Genomic DNA, 21,444 nt, shown 5'->3' on the forward strand with positions numbered 1-21,444 from the left:
CAAATTCATGTTTTAAATACTTAATGTACTGAGCTGAACTTTTGCCTTCGCGTGCCTCCTACAGGCAAGCTCTTTGGTAGCCTTACTATAGGTTGTTTTTGGTTGGTGTGCAGTGTTCAAATGTCATGGCTGTACATTTTGTATGGTACGTGTACTTCACGAAGTTCTTATGACGGTTTGTTATACTGTTACTTTATTGCCTTTGCCTTTGTCTTGTGATCATGAAGGTAGAATGTTCTCAGGATCTTGGTCTGTGAATTTCAGGTTGTAAGAAGCATGGCTGTGTCACTGGATGGAGAGATTGATTCTGAAGAGGAAATACAGATTGATGCTGGGAAATTTACATCTCATCCAGAGAGAAAACTAAACAAGAGACAACCAATGACAAATAAAAAGAGATTCAAATCAAAGTATTTAAGACGTAAAGCAGAGATTGAAAACAACAACAACAATCATTGTGATGATGGGGAAGATGGGGATCAGTTAATTATGAATCTCACTGATGTGCGGGTGAGCCCTTAACGAGGATTCAGTGATCTACCAATTTATCCTTAATGTAGTTAGGATCCACTGATTAAGATTTAGCCCTTCAGAAGGATCCACTGATTTAGTCCTTCTCTAGGATCCACTGATTTGGTCCTTCACAAGGATCCGCTGATTTGGTCCTTCATAAGGATCCACTGATTTAGTCCCTATAGACAGAAGGCAAGATTCTCTGACATAGTCCTTAACTAGGTCCACTAATAATGATTTAGTCTAATAGTTAGTTGCCACATAAGGCCCTGGACTAGCATCCTCTGGTTAAATTTAGTTCTTAACTACATGTATGATCCTCTGGTTAAATTTAGTTCTTAACTACGTGTATGATCCTCTGGTTAAATTTAGGTCTTAACTACATGTATGATCCTCTGGTTGAATTTAGTTCTTAACTAAATGTATGATCCTCTGGTTAAATGTAGGTCTTAACTAAATGTATGATCCTCTGGTTAAATGTAGGTCTTAACTAAATGTATGATCCACTGGTTAAATGTAGGTCTTAACTAATGTGTGATCCTCTGGTTAAATGTAGGTCTTAACTAAATGTATGATCCTCTGGTTAAATGTAGGTCTTAACTAAATGTGTGATCCTCTGGTTAAATGTAGGTCTTAACTAAATGTATGATCCACTGGTTAAATTTAAATCTTAACTAAATGTATGGTCCTCTGGTTAAATGTAGGTCTTAACTAAATGTATGATCCACTGGTTAAATTTAAATCTTAACTAAACGTATGGTCCTCTGGTTAAATGTAGGTCTTAACTAAATGTATGATCCTCTGGTTAAATGTAGGTCTTAACTAAATGTATGATCCTCTGGTTAAATGTAGGCCTTAACTAAATGTATGATCCACTGGTTAAATGTAGGTCTTAACTAAATGTATGATCCTCTGGTTAAATGTAGGTCTTAACTAAATGTATGATCCACTGGTTAAATTTAAATCTTAACTAAACGTATGATCCACTGGTTATGCTTTAGTTCTTAACTAGAATCCATTCATTTAGCCCTGTAATAGCTGAGATCCACTTACTTAGATCAAATTTCAAACATGTTACAGAAGCTTTAATGCCTAACTAAAGGCATGAATGAACAATATCAGTATAACTTGTGATCATAAGACTCAAAATTAAAGTATAGCCCATACCTATCTGTTGAGGTGGTTTAAGATTTGACGTCTTGTACATAACAGTTGAGTTGATGCACGGTTTTAAATTTGGCTCTGACTTTTTGTTCACAGAAATTACGTCAGAGTTTGGAAAGGAATGCGAGTATTCGACGGAGCCTGGCCCATGAAGTCAGCAGTGTAAGTACTATATGTGTTCAGACAATTATGACGTGGACAGGCACCGATATTGTTCACACCTGCAAAGTGGTAAGAAAGACAGTACCAAGTGGCAAAGATTGGAATGAAGTAGACTGGTTTCTCCATTGATTTTAATGTCATTGCAGCTAAAATTAGCTGATTTGATCTGTAATATGTGTATGCTTTATTCATCAGAAATGTGTATGACAGTGGATTTTTGACAGATGAGTTTGAATACATTTATAGTTGTTCTAAATTGTAAGTGTCACAGTTTGAAAAAACATCATCCATTTTGTTAGTTAAGGTCCCTTAATATGGTTCGGAATAATTCTAGATTTTCTCGTTTGTTTTCTGTCTATTTCTGCTCTTTGGAATTGAAGAGAATTCTGTAAGGAACATGCTGGTTAACCTATTTTTTTTCCGTGTTCTGATTGCGACTATTTTATCACTTGCCAGTCCTCACTACCTAAACTCTCTCCAGCCAGTGGCCACAACTGTGCCACCTACGGTCGATTTCGTCCTCAGGTATCCTGCCTTGTTCATCAGTCTCTCATGTACATGTACTGCTGGGATGGGCAAAGCTTCTGGTCACGGGTCATGTTATATACTGCATGCTTTTAACAAACAAAATTAAACGTCATGTACATGGGTCTCAAGTTTGGATTTCTGTTGGAAAGCTTTGTTTTCTGTTTTATAGATTTGGGTATTTGTTTAAGTTTATATTTGACAATTATTTCACGTCATTTAGCATCTGCATTGGTGATCAGTTAAATCAAGTTTTGTTTTAGTTAGCGTTTGGAAAAAGTAAATTCTTTGTATGTATGGACACGCATGTGTTGATTGCATGTCTGTAACCGTGCGTGCGGTCATATTGACAACATGTAATTGTTTTATTAAGAGCAGCTGTTAACTTCTTTTGTATTATGACTAATGTTTGTTCAAGTAGGTGTGGTACCCTCAGTATATACAGCAACGCTTGACAGGTGTATATTGCATGATGGTTATTGAGAGATACCTCAGTACATGGTTGTGGTAATAGGCTTGCATACATTTACTTGTAGATCAGTCTTTCTCGACTCTTGGGCTTTGGTATCTACATAAATGCAGAACTCATTCATCGTCTTCCTGTAATGTTTATCTTTCATCGGAAAACTCAAAATTTCTCCAGCCCTTTCCTGCTGAATACTCCATACTAACATTTATCATATTGCCTTCTCCATGTTTACCTATATATAGACATGTGTTCCTCTATATGTAGACATTTATTCCCACACACAGAAATGTACTCCCATATATACACATGTATTCCCATATACAAACATATATTCCCATATATACACATGTATTCCCATATATACATGTATTCGTGTATTCACTGCTGCTTTGTGCAGGTTTCCTGTAAAAATGGTTTGAGCATTACATGTATGTGCGGGTAACTGCTGTGGTAACATAACGCCTAGATGACCTGTATTGGCTGAAATTGTAGTTACAGATTCATATAGTCATTGTTCTAGCTCTTCTGTACGGGTACTGTATGTAGCCTATACATTGTATGCGACTTTGCTACTTTCCTGGCGAGTGAGTATGTATACATTGTATGCGACTTTGCTACTTTCCTGGCATGTGAGTATGTATACATTGTATGCGACTTTGCTACTTTCCTGGCAATTGAGTATGTATACATTGCATACTACTATTCTGCTTTCCTGCGAGTGAGTTGTGATCAGTAAATATTGTTTACATCTGTAAAGTGTGCAGTTGTGGCATCCAGAAAGCAGTAAAGAATAAATAAATTATAGATATTCCTCAGTTTTGTTAATATCACAATTTACATGCATCACCTGTATTCATTAATGTTTTGTGCAGCTGTAGGCAAAGTTATATCAAGCGCATGTTTTATCTTTTTCTCTTTGGGTCACTTCACACAGTTGTTGTGACACAGTTATACAAGGGGCGATATATATAGGCATGTAAAGTGTATGCTGCAAAAAGACTTGTACCTGAGGGATTATGTTTAAACGCCAAGACAACAACTGGCTAAAACAATTCTATCAAAAGCAGGATTCTCAGGCTTTCTAAAAAGTATCATACTTTATTATTTTAATGAGATGTCACTGAATAACATGTAGAACAGAATGTCTGTACTGCACAAATGGCTAGTGTGAATGGAGGCAGCCATGTTGAGAAGTTTATCCAATCTAACCATAGCCTAAGCTGTGACATAGACTTTACCCCTTCACTCCATGAAGTGACATATATGATAACACAGAACTACTGCATAAGACATCATTTTGAGATCGTTTGCAATGATTTAGTTACATGTAGCCAGGGGGCCAACTCACACACTGTTGTGGAACAGGTCTGTTTCATTTACGAACCAATACAAGCATAAAATTAGTTGATTTACAAGTCGTGTAATATTCAACGACGGTCTCACAAATTATGTCAGACAGTAGCATACCGTCTCAGCCCAAACCGCATTCATCTCTCCAGTAAACCCTAGACCAACTTAGACAGGCTGTTCAAATTATACACATACTTTTTGTCCTTCGTTTTACCATTTAGTCAGCAGTTTCTAAATAACGAATGTCTGAGCTATGAAGAAATCATTTGGGATGCCGATGAATGAATAAGACTCGCATCTCACCTGACAGTGCTTCAAATTAATTAAATTTTATATGATTTCTTTTGTTTATGACAATTGAAGAATTTAAATTTTGCTCCTTTTTCTTTTTTGCATGCAAGGGATGATTTTTTTTTCTATTTTCTTTTATAAAATACAGTAAAATTTTTGAAATGTTGTGTACAAGCTGAGGTGATTTCTCTTACGTCAGCGATAACTAGGTCAGCTCTGCTCTGATCTTAGAAACCACCACCTCAAAACTGAAGCATGCATCTGCAGGCTACTTCAACTGTAAATGATATAGCAGGCTTACAGTTCAAGCAGTGGAAGAAATATTCCGTCGGCCTGTCCTATTTCCAAAACACATATTTATCTCTTGGACATTCATTGCCAAAGTCCACAATTTTTATCTGCCATAGGTTACTGCTTTGACTATAATACGGAAAATAACTTTGACGTTATAGAGCTAGAGTATAAGGGGACGTCACCTTGCTGTTGATAATGGGGACGCGCTGAAGCGGTATCAACACGAAGTTTCACTAAAACTTGAAAAAAAAAAATGAAAAAAATATTTAATGCGGGTTTAAAGATACCTTGAATGGTAGGTTTTCATTTGACATAAACAGTCATATGCTGTCTTTCACTTAAAAAAAAACCGCCGCATTCTAATTAGGTGTATTTATTTTATTTGTAATGCACTAATGTATTGTTTCTGTGCACATTGCTAATCAGGAATCTGAGGAGGAGTCTGCCATTGCTGAGGAGCCTGAGGAAGAAATAGAGGAGGATCTGACTCCAGCCATGGGGAGTCTGAAGCTGAGTGCTGAGGAGAACTTGCTGAAGCCGGGCGACACCATAGTGTTAGAGCTGGCCACATCACACAACAGTAAACAGCCATACTATCATAGCTATAGTTAATCAGGCATTTAGCATTGGCCTGACGCTACATTGGAAATGTATCAGCTGATAGATTTACATGTAGTGTTAAAACGATAACTAGGAATCAAACATTTGACAGTTTCAGAAATAAAAATGGTAAGCAGAATAGTTTTGACAGAGTTTACAGGATGTTTATAACTGTGTTGTTTCAGTGAAGGTACAGAAAAACTTGAGTGTGGCCAGGAAGCCATTGGTGGATGAGCTGGACACATCAAGGTTACAGAATCACATGAAGACACCAGTAGTAGAGGCGCTGCCGACACAGACAGGTGATCAGGAGCTTAAAGGTGTGTGTGATTGAATTCATGGTAGATGAAATGATAATAGTCAGCCCCCCTGATATTTATGGTGTTGAATTTCATTTTAGTTTGTTCAGATACTTAACAACCTTTTTTTTAATTACTACTCTGTATAGTAGATTTGAATGATGTTTTCAGATCAGAACTAATAAGTGCGTGCATATCAGTGAAATGTAGGATCACTCTACAGCTCATTGCCGAGTCAGGCCATTAGGTTGATTTTAGTTCCTATGTTCCTAACAAATCAGTTCTGGACATTGAGGATGATTTTAGATGAGCATGATCTGAAATAACTTGATTCTGTCTCCTTAAACAGAGAAATAAGCAACATCCATTCATCGTATGCTGTGTAGCTTGATCAGTTTCTGGAGTATGTCGCTAATGTACATTTCTTGATTCTGTCTCCTTAAACAGAGAAATAAGCAACATCCATTCATTGTCTGCTGTGTAGCTTGATCAGTTTCTGGAGTATGTCGCTAATGTACATTTCTTGATTCTGTCTCCTTAAACAGAGAAATAAGCAACATCCATTCATCGTATGCTGTGTAGCTTGATCAGTTTCTGGAGTATGTCGCTAATGTACATTTCTTGATTCTGTCTCCTTAAACAGAGAAATAAGCAACATCCATTCACCGTATGCTGTGTAGCTTGATCAGTTTCTGGAGTATGTAGTTAATGTACATTTCTTGATTCTGTCTCCTTAAACAGAGAAATAAGCAACATCCATTCACCGTATGCTGTGTAGCTTGATCAGTTTCTGGAGTATGTCGCTAATGTACATTTCATGCTTTGTTTTTGATTTAGAGCTGTTGATGTTTGAGTGAGTCAAATCTGTGTTAATCCAGGAAAGTCCCTGAGGAAGGTTAGCCGACCACTGTCTGGGTGTAAGAAGAGTAGCAGAGGAGAAAATGTGAAGCAGGACACCCAGTCTGAGGCTCAGGCTGTGTTAGAGGCTCTGAGAGCTGAAAACAGTCGGGTGTCACAGTACAGCCAGGGTAGGGCTGACACCCCCAGGCAGCACACACAGGTGACATAGGCTTTTGGCAGTGGGAATAACTATGATAAGGGCATTTGTCAGCTGGAAATATCTCCCAAGATTTTCATCTGCTGTTTGTAATGTACATATACTCATCCTCTAATCCTCGTTAGGAAAGGTCGGCAGAGGTTTTCTGGAGGTGGCATCATTGTAATCTGAAATTATGTGCAAGAGTCCAGTGGTATGAAAGTTTGAAGGTGTAAGCCCAAATACTGTCACTGTTATAATCTGTATGTGATGCTGTAATGTTAAATTTTTCAGGCTGTAATGTCAAAGTGTGTCAAAGTGTATCAAAACGTAGGCTGTAATGTCAAATTTTAAGCTTTGATGCCAAATCCTGTTAAATTCTCAGTGTATAATGACGGAATATGAGGCTGTAATATTAAGTTTTCAGACTGTAATGTCAAATCTATAGGATATAATGCCAAATCTTCAGGCTGAAATGCTGATGCTGTGAAGTCATAGCTTAAGTCCTTAATGTAAAGTTAGGAAGCTGTTTTGTCAAATCTTTTTTTGATGAGACTACAGATTTTAAACAATAATTGCTGAACAGAATGAAGACCGGGACACAGGTGAACTTCCGCTGTCAGCTCGTGAGAGACGGCGTTTGAAGACACCTCGCTCACCTCAGTGTGGAAGCTCGGCTCAGTTCCCGGTGCCCCTGCCTCCTGATGGCCCTGAGGCAACCCCTACCCAGACACTACCCCTAAAGGCATCCCCTTCCCAGTCTGTGGCCTCTCAGAACTGCAACCACAGCTTGCTGACAGATGACCAACTCAGTAGAATAACAGACCAAATATCGGCCATGAAACCCAGGTAGGTCATCAGTTCGCCGTGGCGCGATAAAAGGTTTAAAAGTGAATTGTGAAAGGTTTTGCTTCTGAACTCAGACTTATCACAGTAAATATATGTTGATGATATGATAGATTCGTCTATTATTTTGCATGCCTGTATATACACGGAGTTTGTAGCTTGTGTTTGAAAAGAAATAAACGGCATAAATTTGGACTGTCTATAATTTGCTCAACGCGCTATGAGTTGTTCCACTTGAATTTTGGAGAGTCTGACAAATGGTAGAGAGCACCATGACATCACAAAGAAACACATGGGATGGAAGTTCAGAAAAACAAAAATCAAACGTGTGGGTTATAGACATTTGGATGACCTCATTTTGATGACATTTGCCATCACTAAGCCAAGCAGTTATTCCCCCTATGTACTATCCTTGATTTTCAATATACGACCATGTTAGTAGTAGTTTGTTACATACTTGTACTGTTTATTGTCACTGATCCTGTGATGGATGGTACACTAAGATGTGATGTCCTGTTACAGACAACAGAAGAGCTTGGTGAAGATGCTGGGTAAGCTAGAGCAGTCTTTGTCCCATTCAACGCAGACGACCTCACCTTCCCGCTCCTCGACTAGCGTCATAACTCCCACCCAGGTGAGTAACAACCACAAACAGTCAGGGCTGAATGTTCTGGTTATATGTGATGTAGTCTCTCCAGCCGTAAGTGGGAAGGTCTGTCAGCAACCTGTGGATGGTTGTTGGTTTCCCCAGGACTCTGCCCGGTTTCCTCCCACTATAATGCTGGCCTCTGTTGTATAAGTGAAATATTCTTGAGTACGAAGTAAAACACCAATCAAATAAATAAAAAAAAAGTAAATAAATAAATATGTGATGTAGTAATACTGTGAAGTTATGTCCCCTTAGAACCACATGTACAGTTTGCATTCCTGTTTCCTCTGTCAACCTCACTGACTGCTGGTCGTTTCAATAAAACATTACTGTGCACCAAGTATCGGTCATATCAAATCTTTTGAATGCAAAAGCAGTGAAATAACTGACTTTCTGCACGGCTTTATAAATATGTGTTAGGGCCAAGAATGCATTTCCATATCCATATTAATATACGGCATGTTGTGTTTGTGTTGAGTTAAGTTTGACCTGTTTTATTACACTCAGCATTCCCCGAAAGAGCTGAGGCTGGAGATCCTGTCGACCTGGGGTGATCCTGACAGGGTGGGTTTGACAGAGATACAGCTGTTTGACCCTCAAGGCCAGCTGATCTCTGTGCCCCCAGATCAGTTGTCTGCACAAGGAGTGTCTGGGTCCAGGGGCCAGCTCAGCTGTCTGGTCAACAACAAGTGTAAGGTAAGTTCCAGGTGACTAAACCAGCTGATCTAAGGTAAACTGCCCACTGGTGGCCCCTGGAAGTGATCTTACACCTCATCTATACATCGTGTCCTACCCGGTTCAGTATTCAGTTGCTTGTTGGGGAACTTGGTTAGCTGATTGTCCATGTCCAGGTATTTCATGTTTGCTTTTAAAATGTACTTTTCAAGGTGAAATACAAGGCCATTTTGATACTGTAAACTGACTAGATAATTTGGGATGCATTTTCACTTGAAAGCGTTTTTACTGATGAACCACAGTGCTGTGAGAAGTTAGGAATATAATAGATCATTTATGTCTGTAGTATGTGGCTAAAAATACAACAGAAACCTAACCAGCAAATCTGTAGATGTGGTCTAATAAGCAAATCTGCAGGTGTGGCAGCTCAGGTGTGACATTCAAAGATCAGTTGTCTTGGGCCATTGTTACTTGGTTATGAGATTTCAGTGCATGCAATGTTATTGTATGTTTTATTTACATTACATTAACAGACCAACAAGGAGCGGAATATGTGGAGTTGTAAATATGGAGGAAATTCTTGTGTTAGCATCTGTGTCAAGCTGTCCCATGCGCATACTGGCCAGGGGCTGGAGGTCTCCAAGATAAAAATCTGGAATTATAATAAAAGTATAAATGTAAGTATTTAAGTCTGAAGACTTGTATTTGTTGTAACCTTGTGTATGGGTATCCATAAGTACTAAAAATGTAAATAAAAAAATCAAAAAAAAAGTTTGATTTACCGTGGATAACGGGGTGAACAAAGTAGTAAGTTGTGATACTTGCTGGCTGCATGTGCTTGTTACTACTCAGGTGCTGAGTATATATCCCGTGTTATTCTCCTTATTCCAGGACTTATCTACAGGAGTGAGGGGTTGTCGTGTGTTCTTAGAGGAGCAGCTGGTGTTTGAGGGAGAACTGGAGAAAGGCTGTGGTAACCAGGTGTTTGATTACAGCACCACTATACCTGTGACTTCAAGGCCTAGTCCCTTAGCATCCCGCCATGAAAGTCCACTGGGGACAAACCCAAACACTATATCCAACAACCATATCCACGACAATTCAGTAGGTCTGTCGACAAAACCTGAGCATCACTCACAGAGGGCGTCCCCCAAACCTGTCACCAGCCCAAACATTCCACTTCTGCCAAAGACTACCAGAAGGTCCATATCACCATCACCTAACCGAGAAAATAAGCGCACATTCCCCCGCTTTAGAGATTCACCCAGCTCGTCTGGATCTTCTAGTGGAGAGGTGAAGATTAGTACCAAAGTTGCCTCCCCTTGTGTGAGTCAGGAAGACCTGACGCAACGCAGTAAAACACGAACTCTGAATCACTCATCAGATGGTACGCCGCTGCATCGACCAGTAGTGACCAGTCAGCCGTCCAGCCCGGAGAGTGACCACTGCCAGCAGGGTAAGTCCAACATTGGTGTAAGATAAATGTATGAGTGAGCACCTTTGATACAAACACCTGTCAGGAATAAATCTCCTCTGAATGACAGCCTTGTTGACAGCAGGTGTGACGGAATGCAAGATTACTTTGTGAGGTGTGAAAACTACATTTTAAGCAAAGCAATATAGAAAAATGTGACATCAGGCATTGAAAGTTGCAGAGATCTTGAAAAATCTTAAATGATGTTGTTGTTCAGTTTGGATAGAATTTACACATCTGTGAATGAAAATATATCACTCCGGTTTTCTCCACCTGTGATAGTGACTGAGACCGATACTGTGAAATATTCTTAAGTCTAGCATTAAAGACCATTCTGTCAAATCAGTCATGTATTCTGCCGAAAATGTCCACATTTATAGTTGTTCATAAATGCCTGTAGGGTGCAGTGTCATTCAGTCGTATGAGACTGCACTCTTTCTGGCTACAACACCTCTCTACATGTGTGTGAAAGAGTGGAATGTACAAATTTTTAGCATGGTATAAAGGTGCAGTTCCCTATATATGTATGCTTGTATTTGTATAACTGTACCTGTGCCAAACCTATGTTTACTTATGAACAACTCTGTAACAGAAAGTTTGAGGGCCTCCATGGCAGAGGTGGTTAGCGTGCCAACACAGTGTAATGAGCCAGGAGCCTCTCACCAGTGTGGTTGGTGTGAGTTCAAAGCCAGGAGCCTCTCACCAGTGCGGTGGGTGTGAGTTCAAAGCCAGGAGCCTCTCACCAGTGTGGTTGGTGTGAGGTCAAAGCCAGGAGCCTCTCACCAGTGTGGTTGGTGTGAGTTCAAGCCCAGCTCACGCTGTTTTACAGCCAAAAACAACAGTCAAATAAATAAATAACAGGATTTTTATCAGTTTTTCTGAAAGGGGTTCTGCACAGGGTGCCTTTTGTACAGCCATGAAATACTATGACGACATACAAAACAAGTTGCAGTTTTTGTCCAATTTTAGATCATCATGTCATACTCCAATATGTTTACGGATTGTATCTTAAAAAGTACAGCATGTATTGAGATCAGGGCATGTAGAGCACAATGACATGAGGGGGATGTTGCATCATCGATTCTCTGTATGCATATTAAAGGCAAAGAACACACTAACATGAAGTATAGGTCAGATGTGAAAGAGCACTAAATGCTCTTCATAAAAAAAATTGACTGTAGCTTTTTTTTTTTTAGCATTTTTCAACCTAGTAAAATGCATTTGAAAATTTGAATTCTTTTGGTGGTTTGCTCTGGCTTTTATAAATTATCACACATAGGCTGCTAAATTGCATCAATAAAAATGCATATGTAAGTAGATTTCTGAAAGGAGCTATTTCAAGCCAGAAATATGGATGTGACATCAGTGATAGCCTCTGGGTCACTAAAGACCACCGTGGAATCTGGATGTGACATCATTGATAGCCTCTGGGTCACTACAGACCTCCGTGGAATCTGGATGTGACATCATTGATACCCTCTGGGTCACTACAGACCACCTTGGAATCTGGATGTGACATCACTGATACCCTCTGGGTCACTATAGACCACCATGGAATCTGGATGTGACATCACTGATACCCTCTGGGTCACTACATACCACCATGGAATCTGGATGTGACATCATTGATAGCCTCTGGGTCACTACAGACCACCGTGGAATCTGGATGTGACATCACTGATGGCCTCTGGGTCACTACAGACCACCATGGAATCTGGATGTGACCTCACTGATACCCTCTGGGTCACTACAGACCACCGTGCAATCTGGATGTGACGTCACTGATACCCTCTGGGTCACTACAGACCACCATGGAATCTGGATGTGACCTCACTGATACCGTCTGGGTCACTACAGACCACCATGGAATCTGGATGTGACATCACTGATACCCTCTGGGTCACTACAGACCACCGTGGAATCTGGATGTGACATCACTGATACCCTCTGGGTCACTACAGACCACCGTGGAATCTGGATGTGACATCACTGATACCCTCTGGGTCACTACAGACCACCGTGGAATCTTGATGTGACATCACTGATACCCTCTGGGTCACTACAGACCACCGTGGAATCTGGATGTGACATCACTGATACCCTCTGGGTCACTACAGACCACCGTGGAATCTGGATGTGACCTCACTGATAGCCTCTGGGTCACTACAGACCACCATGGAATCTGGATGTGACATCACTGATGGCCTCTGGGTCGCTACAGACCACCATGGAATCTGGATGTGACATCACTGATGGCCTCTGGGTCACTACAGACCACCATGGAATCTGGATGTGACATCACTGATGGCCTCTGGGTCACTACAGACCACCGTGGAATCTGGAGTCCACAAAGCCATTTCAGACTTAAGTCAAAATTCAAAACCCCTTAACAATTCTTAGTTTTTGGTTATGGAAGTAGAAATTTGGACATTATTGCCTTTAGCTCTTGCTGATGAAGTGGATAAAATTTTAACTTCTAAAGCCAACATCCTCTAAAGTCAGGCATTGTTTGTGAATTCGGCCCCTGACGGATTAAGACCATTTCTAAAAATAAAAATTCTTAAAAAATAAATCGAACTGTTTTGTTGAACCTTCATCTGACATACATGTATACTTCATTTTAGTGTGTTCTTTCCCTTACTACAAATTACAGCATTCATGACTTGGTGTATTGTAGGGGGGGTACATGTGTATGCACATTTACCTTCACCATGACAAGTTACACATCAAATTCAAGTTTTCCAGCTGTTGTGACCATTTTAGACAAATGTATAGCCGTTCTTACCCTGTTTTGGACATTCAGAGTTTTAAATTCCAGACTTTTTCCAAAATAATTTGATGTATTGAATCAAACTTGGTAGGTACAGTGTAGCACACATAGCCCATTTTCAACAAGATCATGGATGTAAAAATCTGTCAACAATTTTCCACACTTTTGCCCTAAATAGTCTGTCAACAGTTTTCCACACTTTTGCCTTAAATAGTTTGATACATTGCATTGAAACTTGGGATGTTGCTTATAAAGGAGAAGTATAAAGACGAAGTTTGAGTTTTGTGCTGTTTTGTTCATTTTCAACAAAATTTGTGGTAGTTTTGTCCTGTTCTGAACATTTTTTGAGCCTTTTATTAATAGGTTGATTATTCTGAGTTGAAACTTTGTGGACAAGGTGCAGATCAGTGAAGACAAGGTACAGATCAAGTAGGAATTTTGGGCTGTTTAGTCCAACACAGTTTTGATCATGTCTATTCTGTTTCAAGTAGCTATTATTTTGATACCTTAAACCTGTAGGAATGCTTAGTGTACTTCTCTTACAAACTCTTTTGTTACATTTATCTGTAGCACAGTGTCTGTAAGTGGCAAAAACACAGATAAAAACAGAATATTTTATTGTAAGCAGGTACATTATTGTCTTATTCCAAACTACTTGATATGAAATGTGTCTTTATATAATAGTTTATAACAGAGTCGTCCCTACCTAGGGACTGATCTGTTCAGGTGGAGTGTGCAAGTAGGCTGAATGCCCACAGCTCCACCTGAAATGGGAATCCATCAGGGCTCTGTTTCACTCTGCGCAACAAAAGCAGCAGCGTTTTGCTTGGATAGTTCCTGATCTGATCTCCATGTGGTTTGGCCTGAGCTAAACCGAGTCTTCACTACTGTGTCTGAGATCTGCTGACTGTCTGATAAGAATCAATATCAGTGTGTACCGTTGCTAGGGTGAAGGACATGCTCAACTGACCTCTGGCAAATCAATGGCCGAGGAAATAAGCCTCAAACCAAGCTGCATGCTACATGTATCCTACAGTAAAACAGTAATGTAAAGTACATGTACATGTAGGTAATTAGTGAATGTATAGGTGTCCAGTGCTGGGAAGGTGGAAGTGGACAATTCATGCTGACGGGTGTGCTCACCTGCATGGATTAAGGTATGGACATTCAACCTGTACAGAGCTTTGAAAATCTCAGATAAGTCTTTGAGTGTCATGGTGATATGTCCATGTGCTGACCTGAATTAAGGTATGGATGTGCAGAGCTTTGAGAATCTGAGATAAGTCAGTGAGTGTCCTGGTGATATATCCTTGTGCTCACCTGAATTAAGGTATGGATGTACAGAGCTTTGAGAATCTTAGATAAGTCATTGAGTGTCATGGTGATATGTCCATGTGTTGACCTGAATTAAGGTATGGATGTACAGAGCTGTGAGAATCTGAGATAAGTCATTGAGTGTCCTGGTGATATGTCCTTGTGCTCACCTGCATGGATTAAGGTATAGATGGGGAGAGAGCTATGTAAATCTCAGTGAACAGTCGTGTATCTTGGTTAGTCCATGTGCTCACCTGGATTGTGGTATTTATGTAGAGAGTTGTGTAAATCTCAGTGAACAGTCAGTGCGTATCTAAGTTAGTATGTCCTTGTGCTCACCTGGATTATGGTATGGATGTAGAGAGTTGTGTAAATCTCAGTGAACAGTCAGTGTGTATCTCGGTTAGTATGTCCGTGTGCTCACCTGGATTATGGTATGGATGTAGAGAGTTGTGTAAATCTCAGTGAACAGTCAGTGTGTATCTCGGTTAGCATGTCCTTGTGCTCACCTGGTTTGTGGTATGCATGTAGAGAGTTGTGTAAATATCAATGAACAGTCGTGTATCTTGGTTAGTGTGTCCATGTGCTCACCTGGATTGTGGTATGGATGTAGAGGGCTGTGTAAATCTCAGTGAACAGTTAGTGTATAATGGTTAGTATGTCCTTGTGCTCACCTGCATGGATCAAGGTATGGATGGAGAGAGAGCTGTGTAAATCACAGTGAACAGTCAGTGTGTATCATGGTTAGTATGTCCTTGTGCTCACCTGGATTGTGGTATGGATGTAGAGAGCTGTGTAAGTCTCAGTGAACAGTCAGTGTGTATCTCGGTTAGTATGTCCTTGTGCTCACCTGGATTGTGGTATGGATATAAAGAGCTGTGTAAATCTCAGTGAACATTCAGTGTGTATCTCGGTTAGTATGTCCTTGTGCTCACCTGGATTATGGTATGGATGTAAAGAGCTGTGTAAGTCTGAGTGAACAGTCAGTGTGTATCTCGGTTAGTCCATGTGCTCACCTGGATTGTGGTATTTATGTAGAGAGTTGTGTAAATCTCAGTGAACAGTCAGTGTGTATCTCGGTTAGTATGTCCTTGTGCTCACCTGGATTGTGGTATGGATGTAAAGAGCTGTGTAATTCTCAGTGAACAGTCAGTGTGTATCTCTGTTAGCATGTCCTTGTGCTCACCTGGATTGTGGTATGGATGTAAAGAGCTGTGTAAGTCTGAGTGAACAGTCAGTGTGTATCTCGGATAGCATGTCCTTGTGCTCACCTGGATTGTGGTATGGATGTAAAGAGCTGTGTAAGTCTGAGTGAACAGTCAGTGTGTATCTCGGTTAGCATGTCCTTGTGCTCACCTGGATTGTGGTATGGGTGTAAAGAGCTGTGTAAGTCTGAGTGAACAGTCAGTGTGTATCTCGGTTAGTATGTCCTTGTGCTCACCTGGATTGTGGTATGGATGTAAAGAGCTGTGTAATTCTCAGTGAACAGTCAGTGTGTATCTCGGTTAGCATGTCCTTGTGCTCACCTGGATTATGGCATGGATGTAGAGAGCTGTGTAAGTCTCAGTGAACAGTCAGTGTGTATCTCGGTTAGCATGTCCTTGTGCTCACCTGGATTGTGATATGGATGTAGAGAGCTGTGTAAGTCTGAGTGAACAGTCAGTGTGTATCTCGGTTAGTATGTCCTTGTGCTCACCTGGATTGTGGTATGGATGTAGAGAGCTGTGTAAGTCTCAGTGAACAGTCAGTGTGTATCTCGGTTAGCATGTCCTTGTGCTCACCTGGATTGTGGTATGGATGTAGAGAGCTGTGTAATTCTCAGTGAACAGTCAGTGTGTATCTCGGTTAGTATGTCCTTGTGCTCACCTGGATTGTGGTATTGATATTCACCATGTGTAATTTATTTGTATATTTATTTTACTGGAGTTTTATGCTGCACTTATGAATACTTCACTTATGTGAAGGTGACTAGCATCATGGCAGGAGGAAACCTGGCAGAGCCCTGAGGAAGCCCACAGCCATGCACAGGTTTGCTGACAGATATCCCCACTTATGGCTGAACAGGTGGCCAGCATGAGCTGGGCTTGCTCTCACATGCGATCACATTGGTGAGAAGCTCCTGGGTTATAGTGGTGCATTACCTTGCTAATCACTAGGTTGTGAAGGTGCTCCAGTCATGTGAAACTGTCTTGCGGTGCCTGTACATGTTCACTGTTTGTAGTGTTTCCATTCACACCAAGACATTAGCAGAGTAAGAGACTTATGGTTTGTTACAGATCAGCTGAAATGTCGCAGAGGAAGTGGTTCCAAGAGTCCCAGGAAGTCAAAGCGTATGGCAGCCAAACTGACAGGCCATGTTTCCTCAGAACTGGAGGGATCAAAGTCATACCTGGACAGGTGAGAAAATGGAATGTAAATGTAATCAACATGTCAGTAGCTTTAAAATAAAAATCTGTAGGAAGGAGTTTGGTTTTGAATAGAACAAATAATGGGCTGGTAATGGGCCATCTCCCACTAATCCTCCTTGTGATGAGAGCAGTTTGATTAATCCTCTACATGATGAGTGCAGGTTGGTTAAAATCCTCCTGGTGATGAGAGCAGTTTGGTCAATCCTCTTGGTGATGAAAACAGTTTGGTTAAAATCCCTGTGATGAGAGCAGTTTGGTTAATCCTCCTTGTGATGAGTGCAGTTTGTTTAGTCAACACCTCCTTGTGATTACAGCACTTTGGTTAATCATCCTTGTGATGACAGCGGTTTGATTAACCCTCTACGTGATGAATGCTGTTTGGTTAAAATCCTCCTGGTGATGAGAACAGTTTGGTTAATCTTCCTGGTGATGAGAACAGTTTGGTTAATCTTCCTGGTGATCAGAGCAGTTTGGTTAATCCTGCTTGTGATGAGAACAGTTTGCTTAATCCTCCTTGTGATGAAAGCAGTCGGGTTAATCCTCTACTTGATGAGTGCAGTTTGTTAATCATCCTTGTGATGAACAGTTTGGTTCATTTTCCTTGTGATTAGAGCAGTTTGGTTAAAATCTTCCTTTTGATGAGAGCGGTATGGTTAATCTTCCTGGTGATAAGAGCAGTTTGGTTAAAATCTTCCTGGTGATGAGAGCGATATGGTTAATCTTCCTGGTGATAAGAGCAGTTTGGTTAATCCTGCTTGTGATGAGCAGTTTGGTTAATCCTGCTTGTTATGAGCAGTTTGGTTAATCCTGCTTGTGATGAGAGTAGTTTGGTTAATCCTCCATGTGATGAGAGCAGTTTGGTTAATCATCCTTGTGATGAGAGTAGTTTGGTTAATCCTGCTTGTGATGAGAGCAGTTTGGTTAACCATCCTTGTGATGAGCAATTTGGTTAATCCTGCTTGTGATGAGAGCAGATCTGGTTAATCCTGCTTGTGATGAGAGCAGTTTGGTTAATCCTGCTTGTGATGAGAGCAGTTTGGTTAATCCTGCTTGTGATGAGAGCAGTTTGGTTAATCCTGCTTGTGATGAGAGCACATCTGGTTTGTTCATTGGGATTAATCATTGAAATAAGCCATTAATAATACTCTGTGAAGTGTCCTGTTTTCTGCCTTCATGCCAATTGTACAGCTTGTGCAATGAAGTGTGAGGTCACATTTGTATAGCTTTTTCTGTACTTATGCTCTGTCTAAAACTGTGGATTTTCTGGATTGTGCTTTTCCTTTGTGAGAAAACAAGAGTATCAAGTAATGATAATATAGTAACGGTGTATAATTATGGTGTATAGTTAATCTGTATAGTATTAAATCTTCCTATTTTCTTGTATTACACCTTTTACTGTATATTCCTGTACTTCAGAGAAATCTATACTCTAGAATCTTTGGAGTTAATAGGGTTGGCCAAGCTCTTGGTGACCGAGACTGGGTGGCACACCATGCAAGCATGGAAATTAGCTGTAAGGCAAGGATAATATCGTGCACCAAAGCATATTTTGATAGGGGCCAGCTGCAAGTGTTTGGTAGAGGACAAGCCTGCCATGTGAACAACGTGACTTCTTAAAGGATTAGTGTACAAATTTAAGTAGTGGTCCCAATTATAAAGATTATAATCTGTTTAAACAGTACATTAGCAGGAGGGCTTCTGACAAACGTACTAATGACTTCAAATACACCAAAATAATAGATTTATTGCCCTAGTTGATCTCCAGCCGGCCGCCTGTTGCGGCTCAGCAGATGACGTCATAAATTGCCAACCCAAGTCTAGCTGGTCTAAATAACCTGAGAATTCCTATTAAAACTGTGTCATTTTCGATAAAGATTCTAACTACACAGAAGCAAATATATTGGTGTATCAATTTCAACCGAGAATGGACGACTTTGAAGTTCTGATTTATGACACTGGCATCTCTGGCTAGACTTCAGATTCCGAGTTTTCAGACATTGACTTTGATCTTTGTCAAGGCATTTCCAACCACACTGGCAGACTATAGCTTACACTGTATATTTCGTGTGTTTATCTCAAAATGTTATACTTATTTACTATTCTTTCTCTTTGTCCGTTTCATAATAAATATCATTCTGGTCCCCCAAGGTATTCTAAATTTACACATGTATGTGAAAACAACAGCCTGTTATTGTCGGCATTCCGAATAGCCTACATGTATGTCTGTATGTAGTCATGTACAATATAAATGTGGACATCGACGTTAGTGTACAGAGATTTGCTGTCTGTCAGTTTTAAGCTTAGTTAAGCTTTAGGTTGTAGTTGACTGCAGTCAAGCCTTTTCAAATCCAGCTAGCTGTATTCCTCTTGTAACTTTCAGGAGATGAGCCTGTCTTTTGTGGGTACAAAATGGGTCAGTCTTGTTCTGTAAATCCACGATTTCCTTAGGGTCAAATTGCCTGGAAACTTTAAAAAAAATAACTCCAGAGCTCTACGATGACCTGTTTTTTTAACCATATGCAGAGCAGAAAACCAGCACGGAAGAAATTGGATATGCTTGTTGTCACTCTTGTATCTTTTTTAACACTGAACTAAATTAGGCAGCTCTAACAGCTCGTAACGGTTGGACTACCTAGTGTTGGCAGAAAAAATGCATACAACCAGGCTCATTGTGTAGTGATTTCAAGTGCCATATTACTTTGATTAATGTACCCTTTTTGAATACTTTTTCAAACTCAATTTAACAATATAGTGGCACTTTATAATATGCGCTGCACCAACTTAAAAATTATATCGAGGTTTGTTATGTGCATGTTTAGGTGTCAGTACATGGAGCCATGTGTGTTGTCTTCATCAAGGCATTCCATTCACTAAAGTCTGTATTTGGTTATCATTATATCCATATAGCATTGTTAAACTCCATACAAGCCAAGCGTTGTCAGCTACATGTGTGGGGTACAGGACTGTACTGGTTAAAACATCTTACATACAGGTATACATTAGTTAAGAATAATTAGTTAAGAAGCCATTTTATTATTTTTTTTTTCCTATGTAAATTCTCCTCACCGGTGTTGCTTGTTGTCACTCTAATTTACCTGACTAATGAAGCGGAAAGGACGCATCAGTTGTCAAGTTTTGACTGTAAAGCCTTTCTCATAATGGAGGCCAATGGAATATGTCTGTCATATTTGTCAAACTGTATTGAATTCATTTTGCACTGGTCGCCTTTGAATTATTTATCTCCAGTATAGAGCTCACAAAGCAGTCAGCATAAACTTATGGAAGTTATAACTTAGCTGAAGGTAAGACATCTACATGTAGATGTAGGTGCTTCTCAAACAAGGCACCTGTGGACTTTCTCTGTCCACACCCAAGGCAGTGTTCAACGTGTTATCCATGGGTCATGGGTGAAAGGAAAGCTTGTTGATCTCCTGTTGTGGTCTGGAATGCTGGCCTTGTTGTTGTGAGGCACCTGTCAGTTGTGTAGAGTAGTGACAGGGGATTCCAGGTGACTGTCACTAAGTACACCTGTAGACTGATCATACCTCCGATCACCTGAGCAGATATGTAAGTGTTTGTCATTAGACCATAGTACATGCATGGTGGCATTCAAGAAGTAAGTTTTATTACCAGCAGTGTGTTATGAGACATATAAGCAATTCTAGAAGGAATACTGCAGTCAGTATAGGTTATGTTCTGTCACAGTAAGATAGTTGAATGAATGTAAATTCTGAGGTACTCTATAAATGTACACATAGATCATGCTGCTATGTGGGATAATGATGTAAAGATTGGTTGTTGTTGTTAATGGTGTTTTGTCTGACAGTTCTGGCAACATGTACTGTACGTACACATGTAAGTTAGCTGAACTTTCTGAGAGAACCTGTTCCTGATAGCAAAATGACGTGTCAGTGTTGTTCAGTTTTAACTGTTGGACGGGTACATGTTGTCCTTTGGTAAACATTTCCATCTGCCACACACATTGACCTTATTAATGCCCAACATGTTCTGACATGTGACATCTCACTCTAAGTTTGATCCAAGGAACTGTTTTGATCTCCAATCAAGTGTGAAATTGTAAAGTTTATTATGTAAGATATTAAATATCACTTGGATAGTCTCTGAAACAATTATGAATGTTTGACAGTGCGGATAACAGTAGGTCCTAGTGTACAACTACCTGTGTGTGTAGTGAGCCTGATGGTGATACACCTGTGCTGATTACGTGTGTGTTTGTGATCTCAGTTTGGACGCTAGGCCCCCAAGACCCCCAGACTGTAAGGCAGAGGATCGTGCCAGGTGCCCCTCCGTCCAGGATATACCCAGGCCCAAGGCCAGCGAAGACAGCCTGTTTGCTGTACCCAAACTTGGACAGCTCCCTAAAAGGTAGGCTCTCCTAACTCATCTGTGTATAGTATATGTGAAGGTTTTTTTGTATTTGTGTCTGTACAAAATACATCAAGAAAAATTATCATTGTTGAACAATAACCTCTCGAAAGTAATTTAGTATTTAAAATTTTTATTACTTATTATAAAATAAAAATATTTTGAAAAATGCAGAAGAAAAAAGGTTTTGGCCATCAAAAATGGGTATTGTTCATTATT

General features: G+C 40.1%; 1 protein-coding gene across 3 annotated transcripts in view; it reads left to right on the plus strand.

The window, feature by feature from the left end:
• The window catches only part of LOC135477014 (katanin-interacting protein-like), a 56,344-nt gene that overhangs the window by 4,270 nt on the left and 30,630 nt on the right, over nt 1-21,444 (plus strand). For 2 of the 3 annotated variants that reach the window (XM_064757165.1, XM_064757173.1), the window contains exons 7-19: nt 265-510; nt 1,774-1,839; nt 2,296-2,364; nt 5,195-5,348; nt 5,554-5,688; nt 6,546-6,727; nt 7,290-7,552; nt 8,072-8,183; nt 8,706-8,894; nt 9,407-9,550; nt 9,765-10,329; nt 16,708-16,828; nt 21,085-21,225. In XM_064757165.1, coding sequence (XP_064613235.1) covers nt 265-510; nt 1,774-1,839; nt 2,296-2,364; nt 5,195-5,348; nt 5,554-5,688; nt 6,546-6,727; nt 7,290-7,552; nt 8,072-8,183; nt 8,706-8,894; nt 9,407-9,550; nt 9,765-10,329; nt 16,708-16,828; nt 21,085-21,225 — 2,387 coding nt within the window. The remainder of the gene's footprint in view (nt 1-264; nt 511-1,773; nt 1,840-2,295; nt 2,365-5,194; nt 5,349-5,553; nt 5,689-6,545; nt 6,728-7,289; nt 7,553-8,071; nt 8,184-8,705; nt 8,895-9,406; nt 9,551-9,764; nt 10,330-16,707; nt 16,829-21,084; nt 21,226-21,444) is intronic. The other variant, XM_064757180.1, reaches the window with a different exon arrangement.

The sequence above is a fragment of the Liolophura sinensis genome, chromosome 1 (assembly GCF_032854445.1).
Source record: "Liolophura sinensis isolate JHLJ2023 chromosome 1, CUHK_Ljap_v2, whole genome shotgun sequence".
Lineage (NCBI taxonomy): Eukaryota > Metazoa > Mollusca > Polyplacophora > Chitonida > Chitonidae > Liolophura > Liolophura sinensis.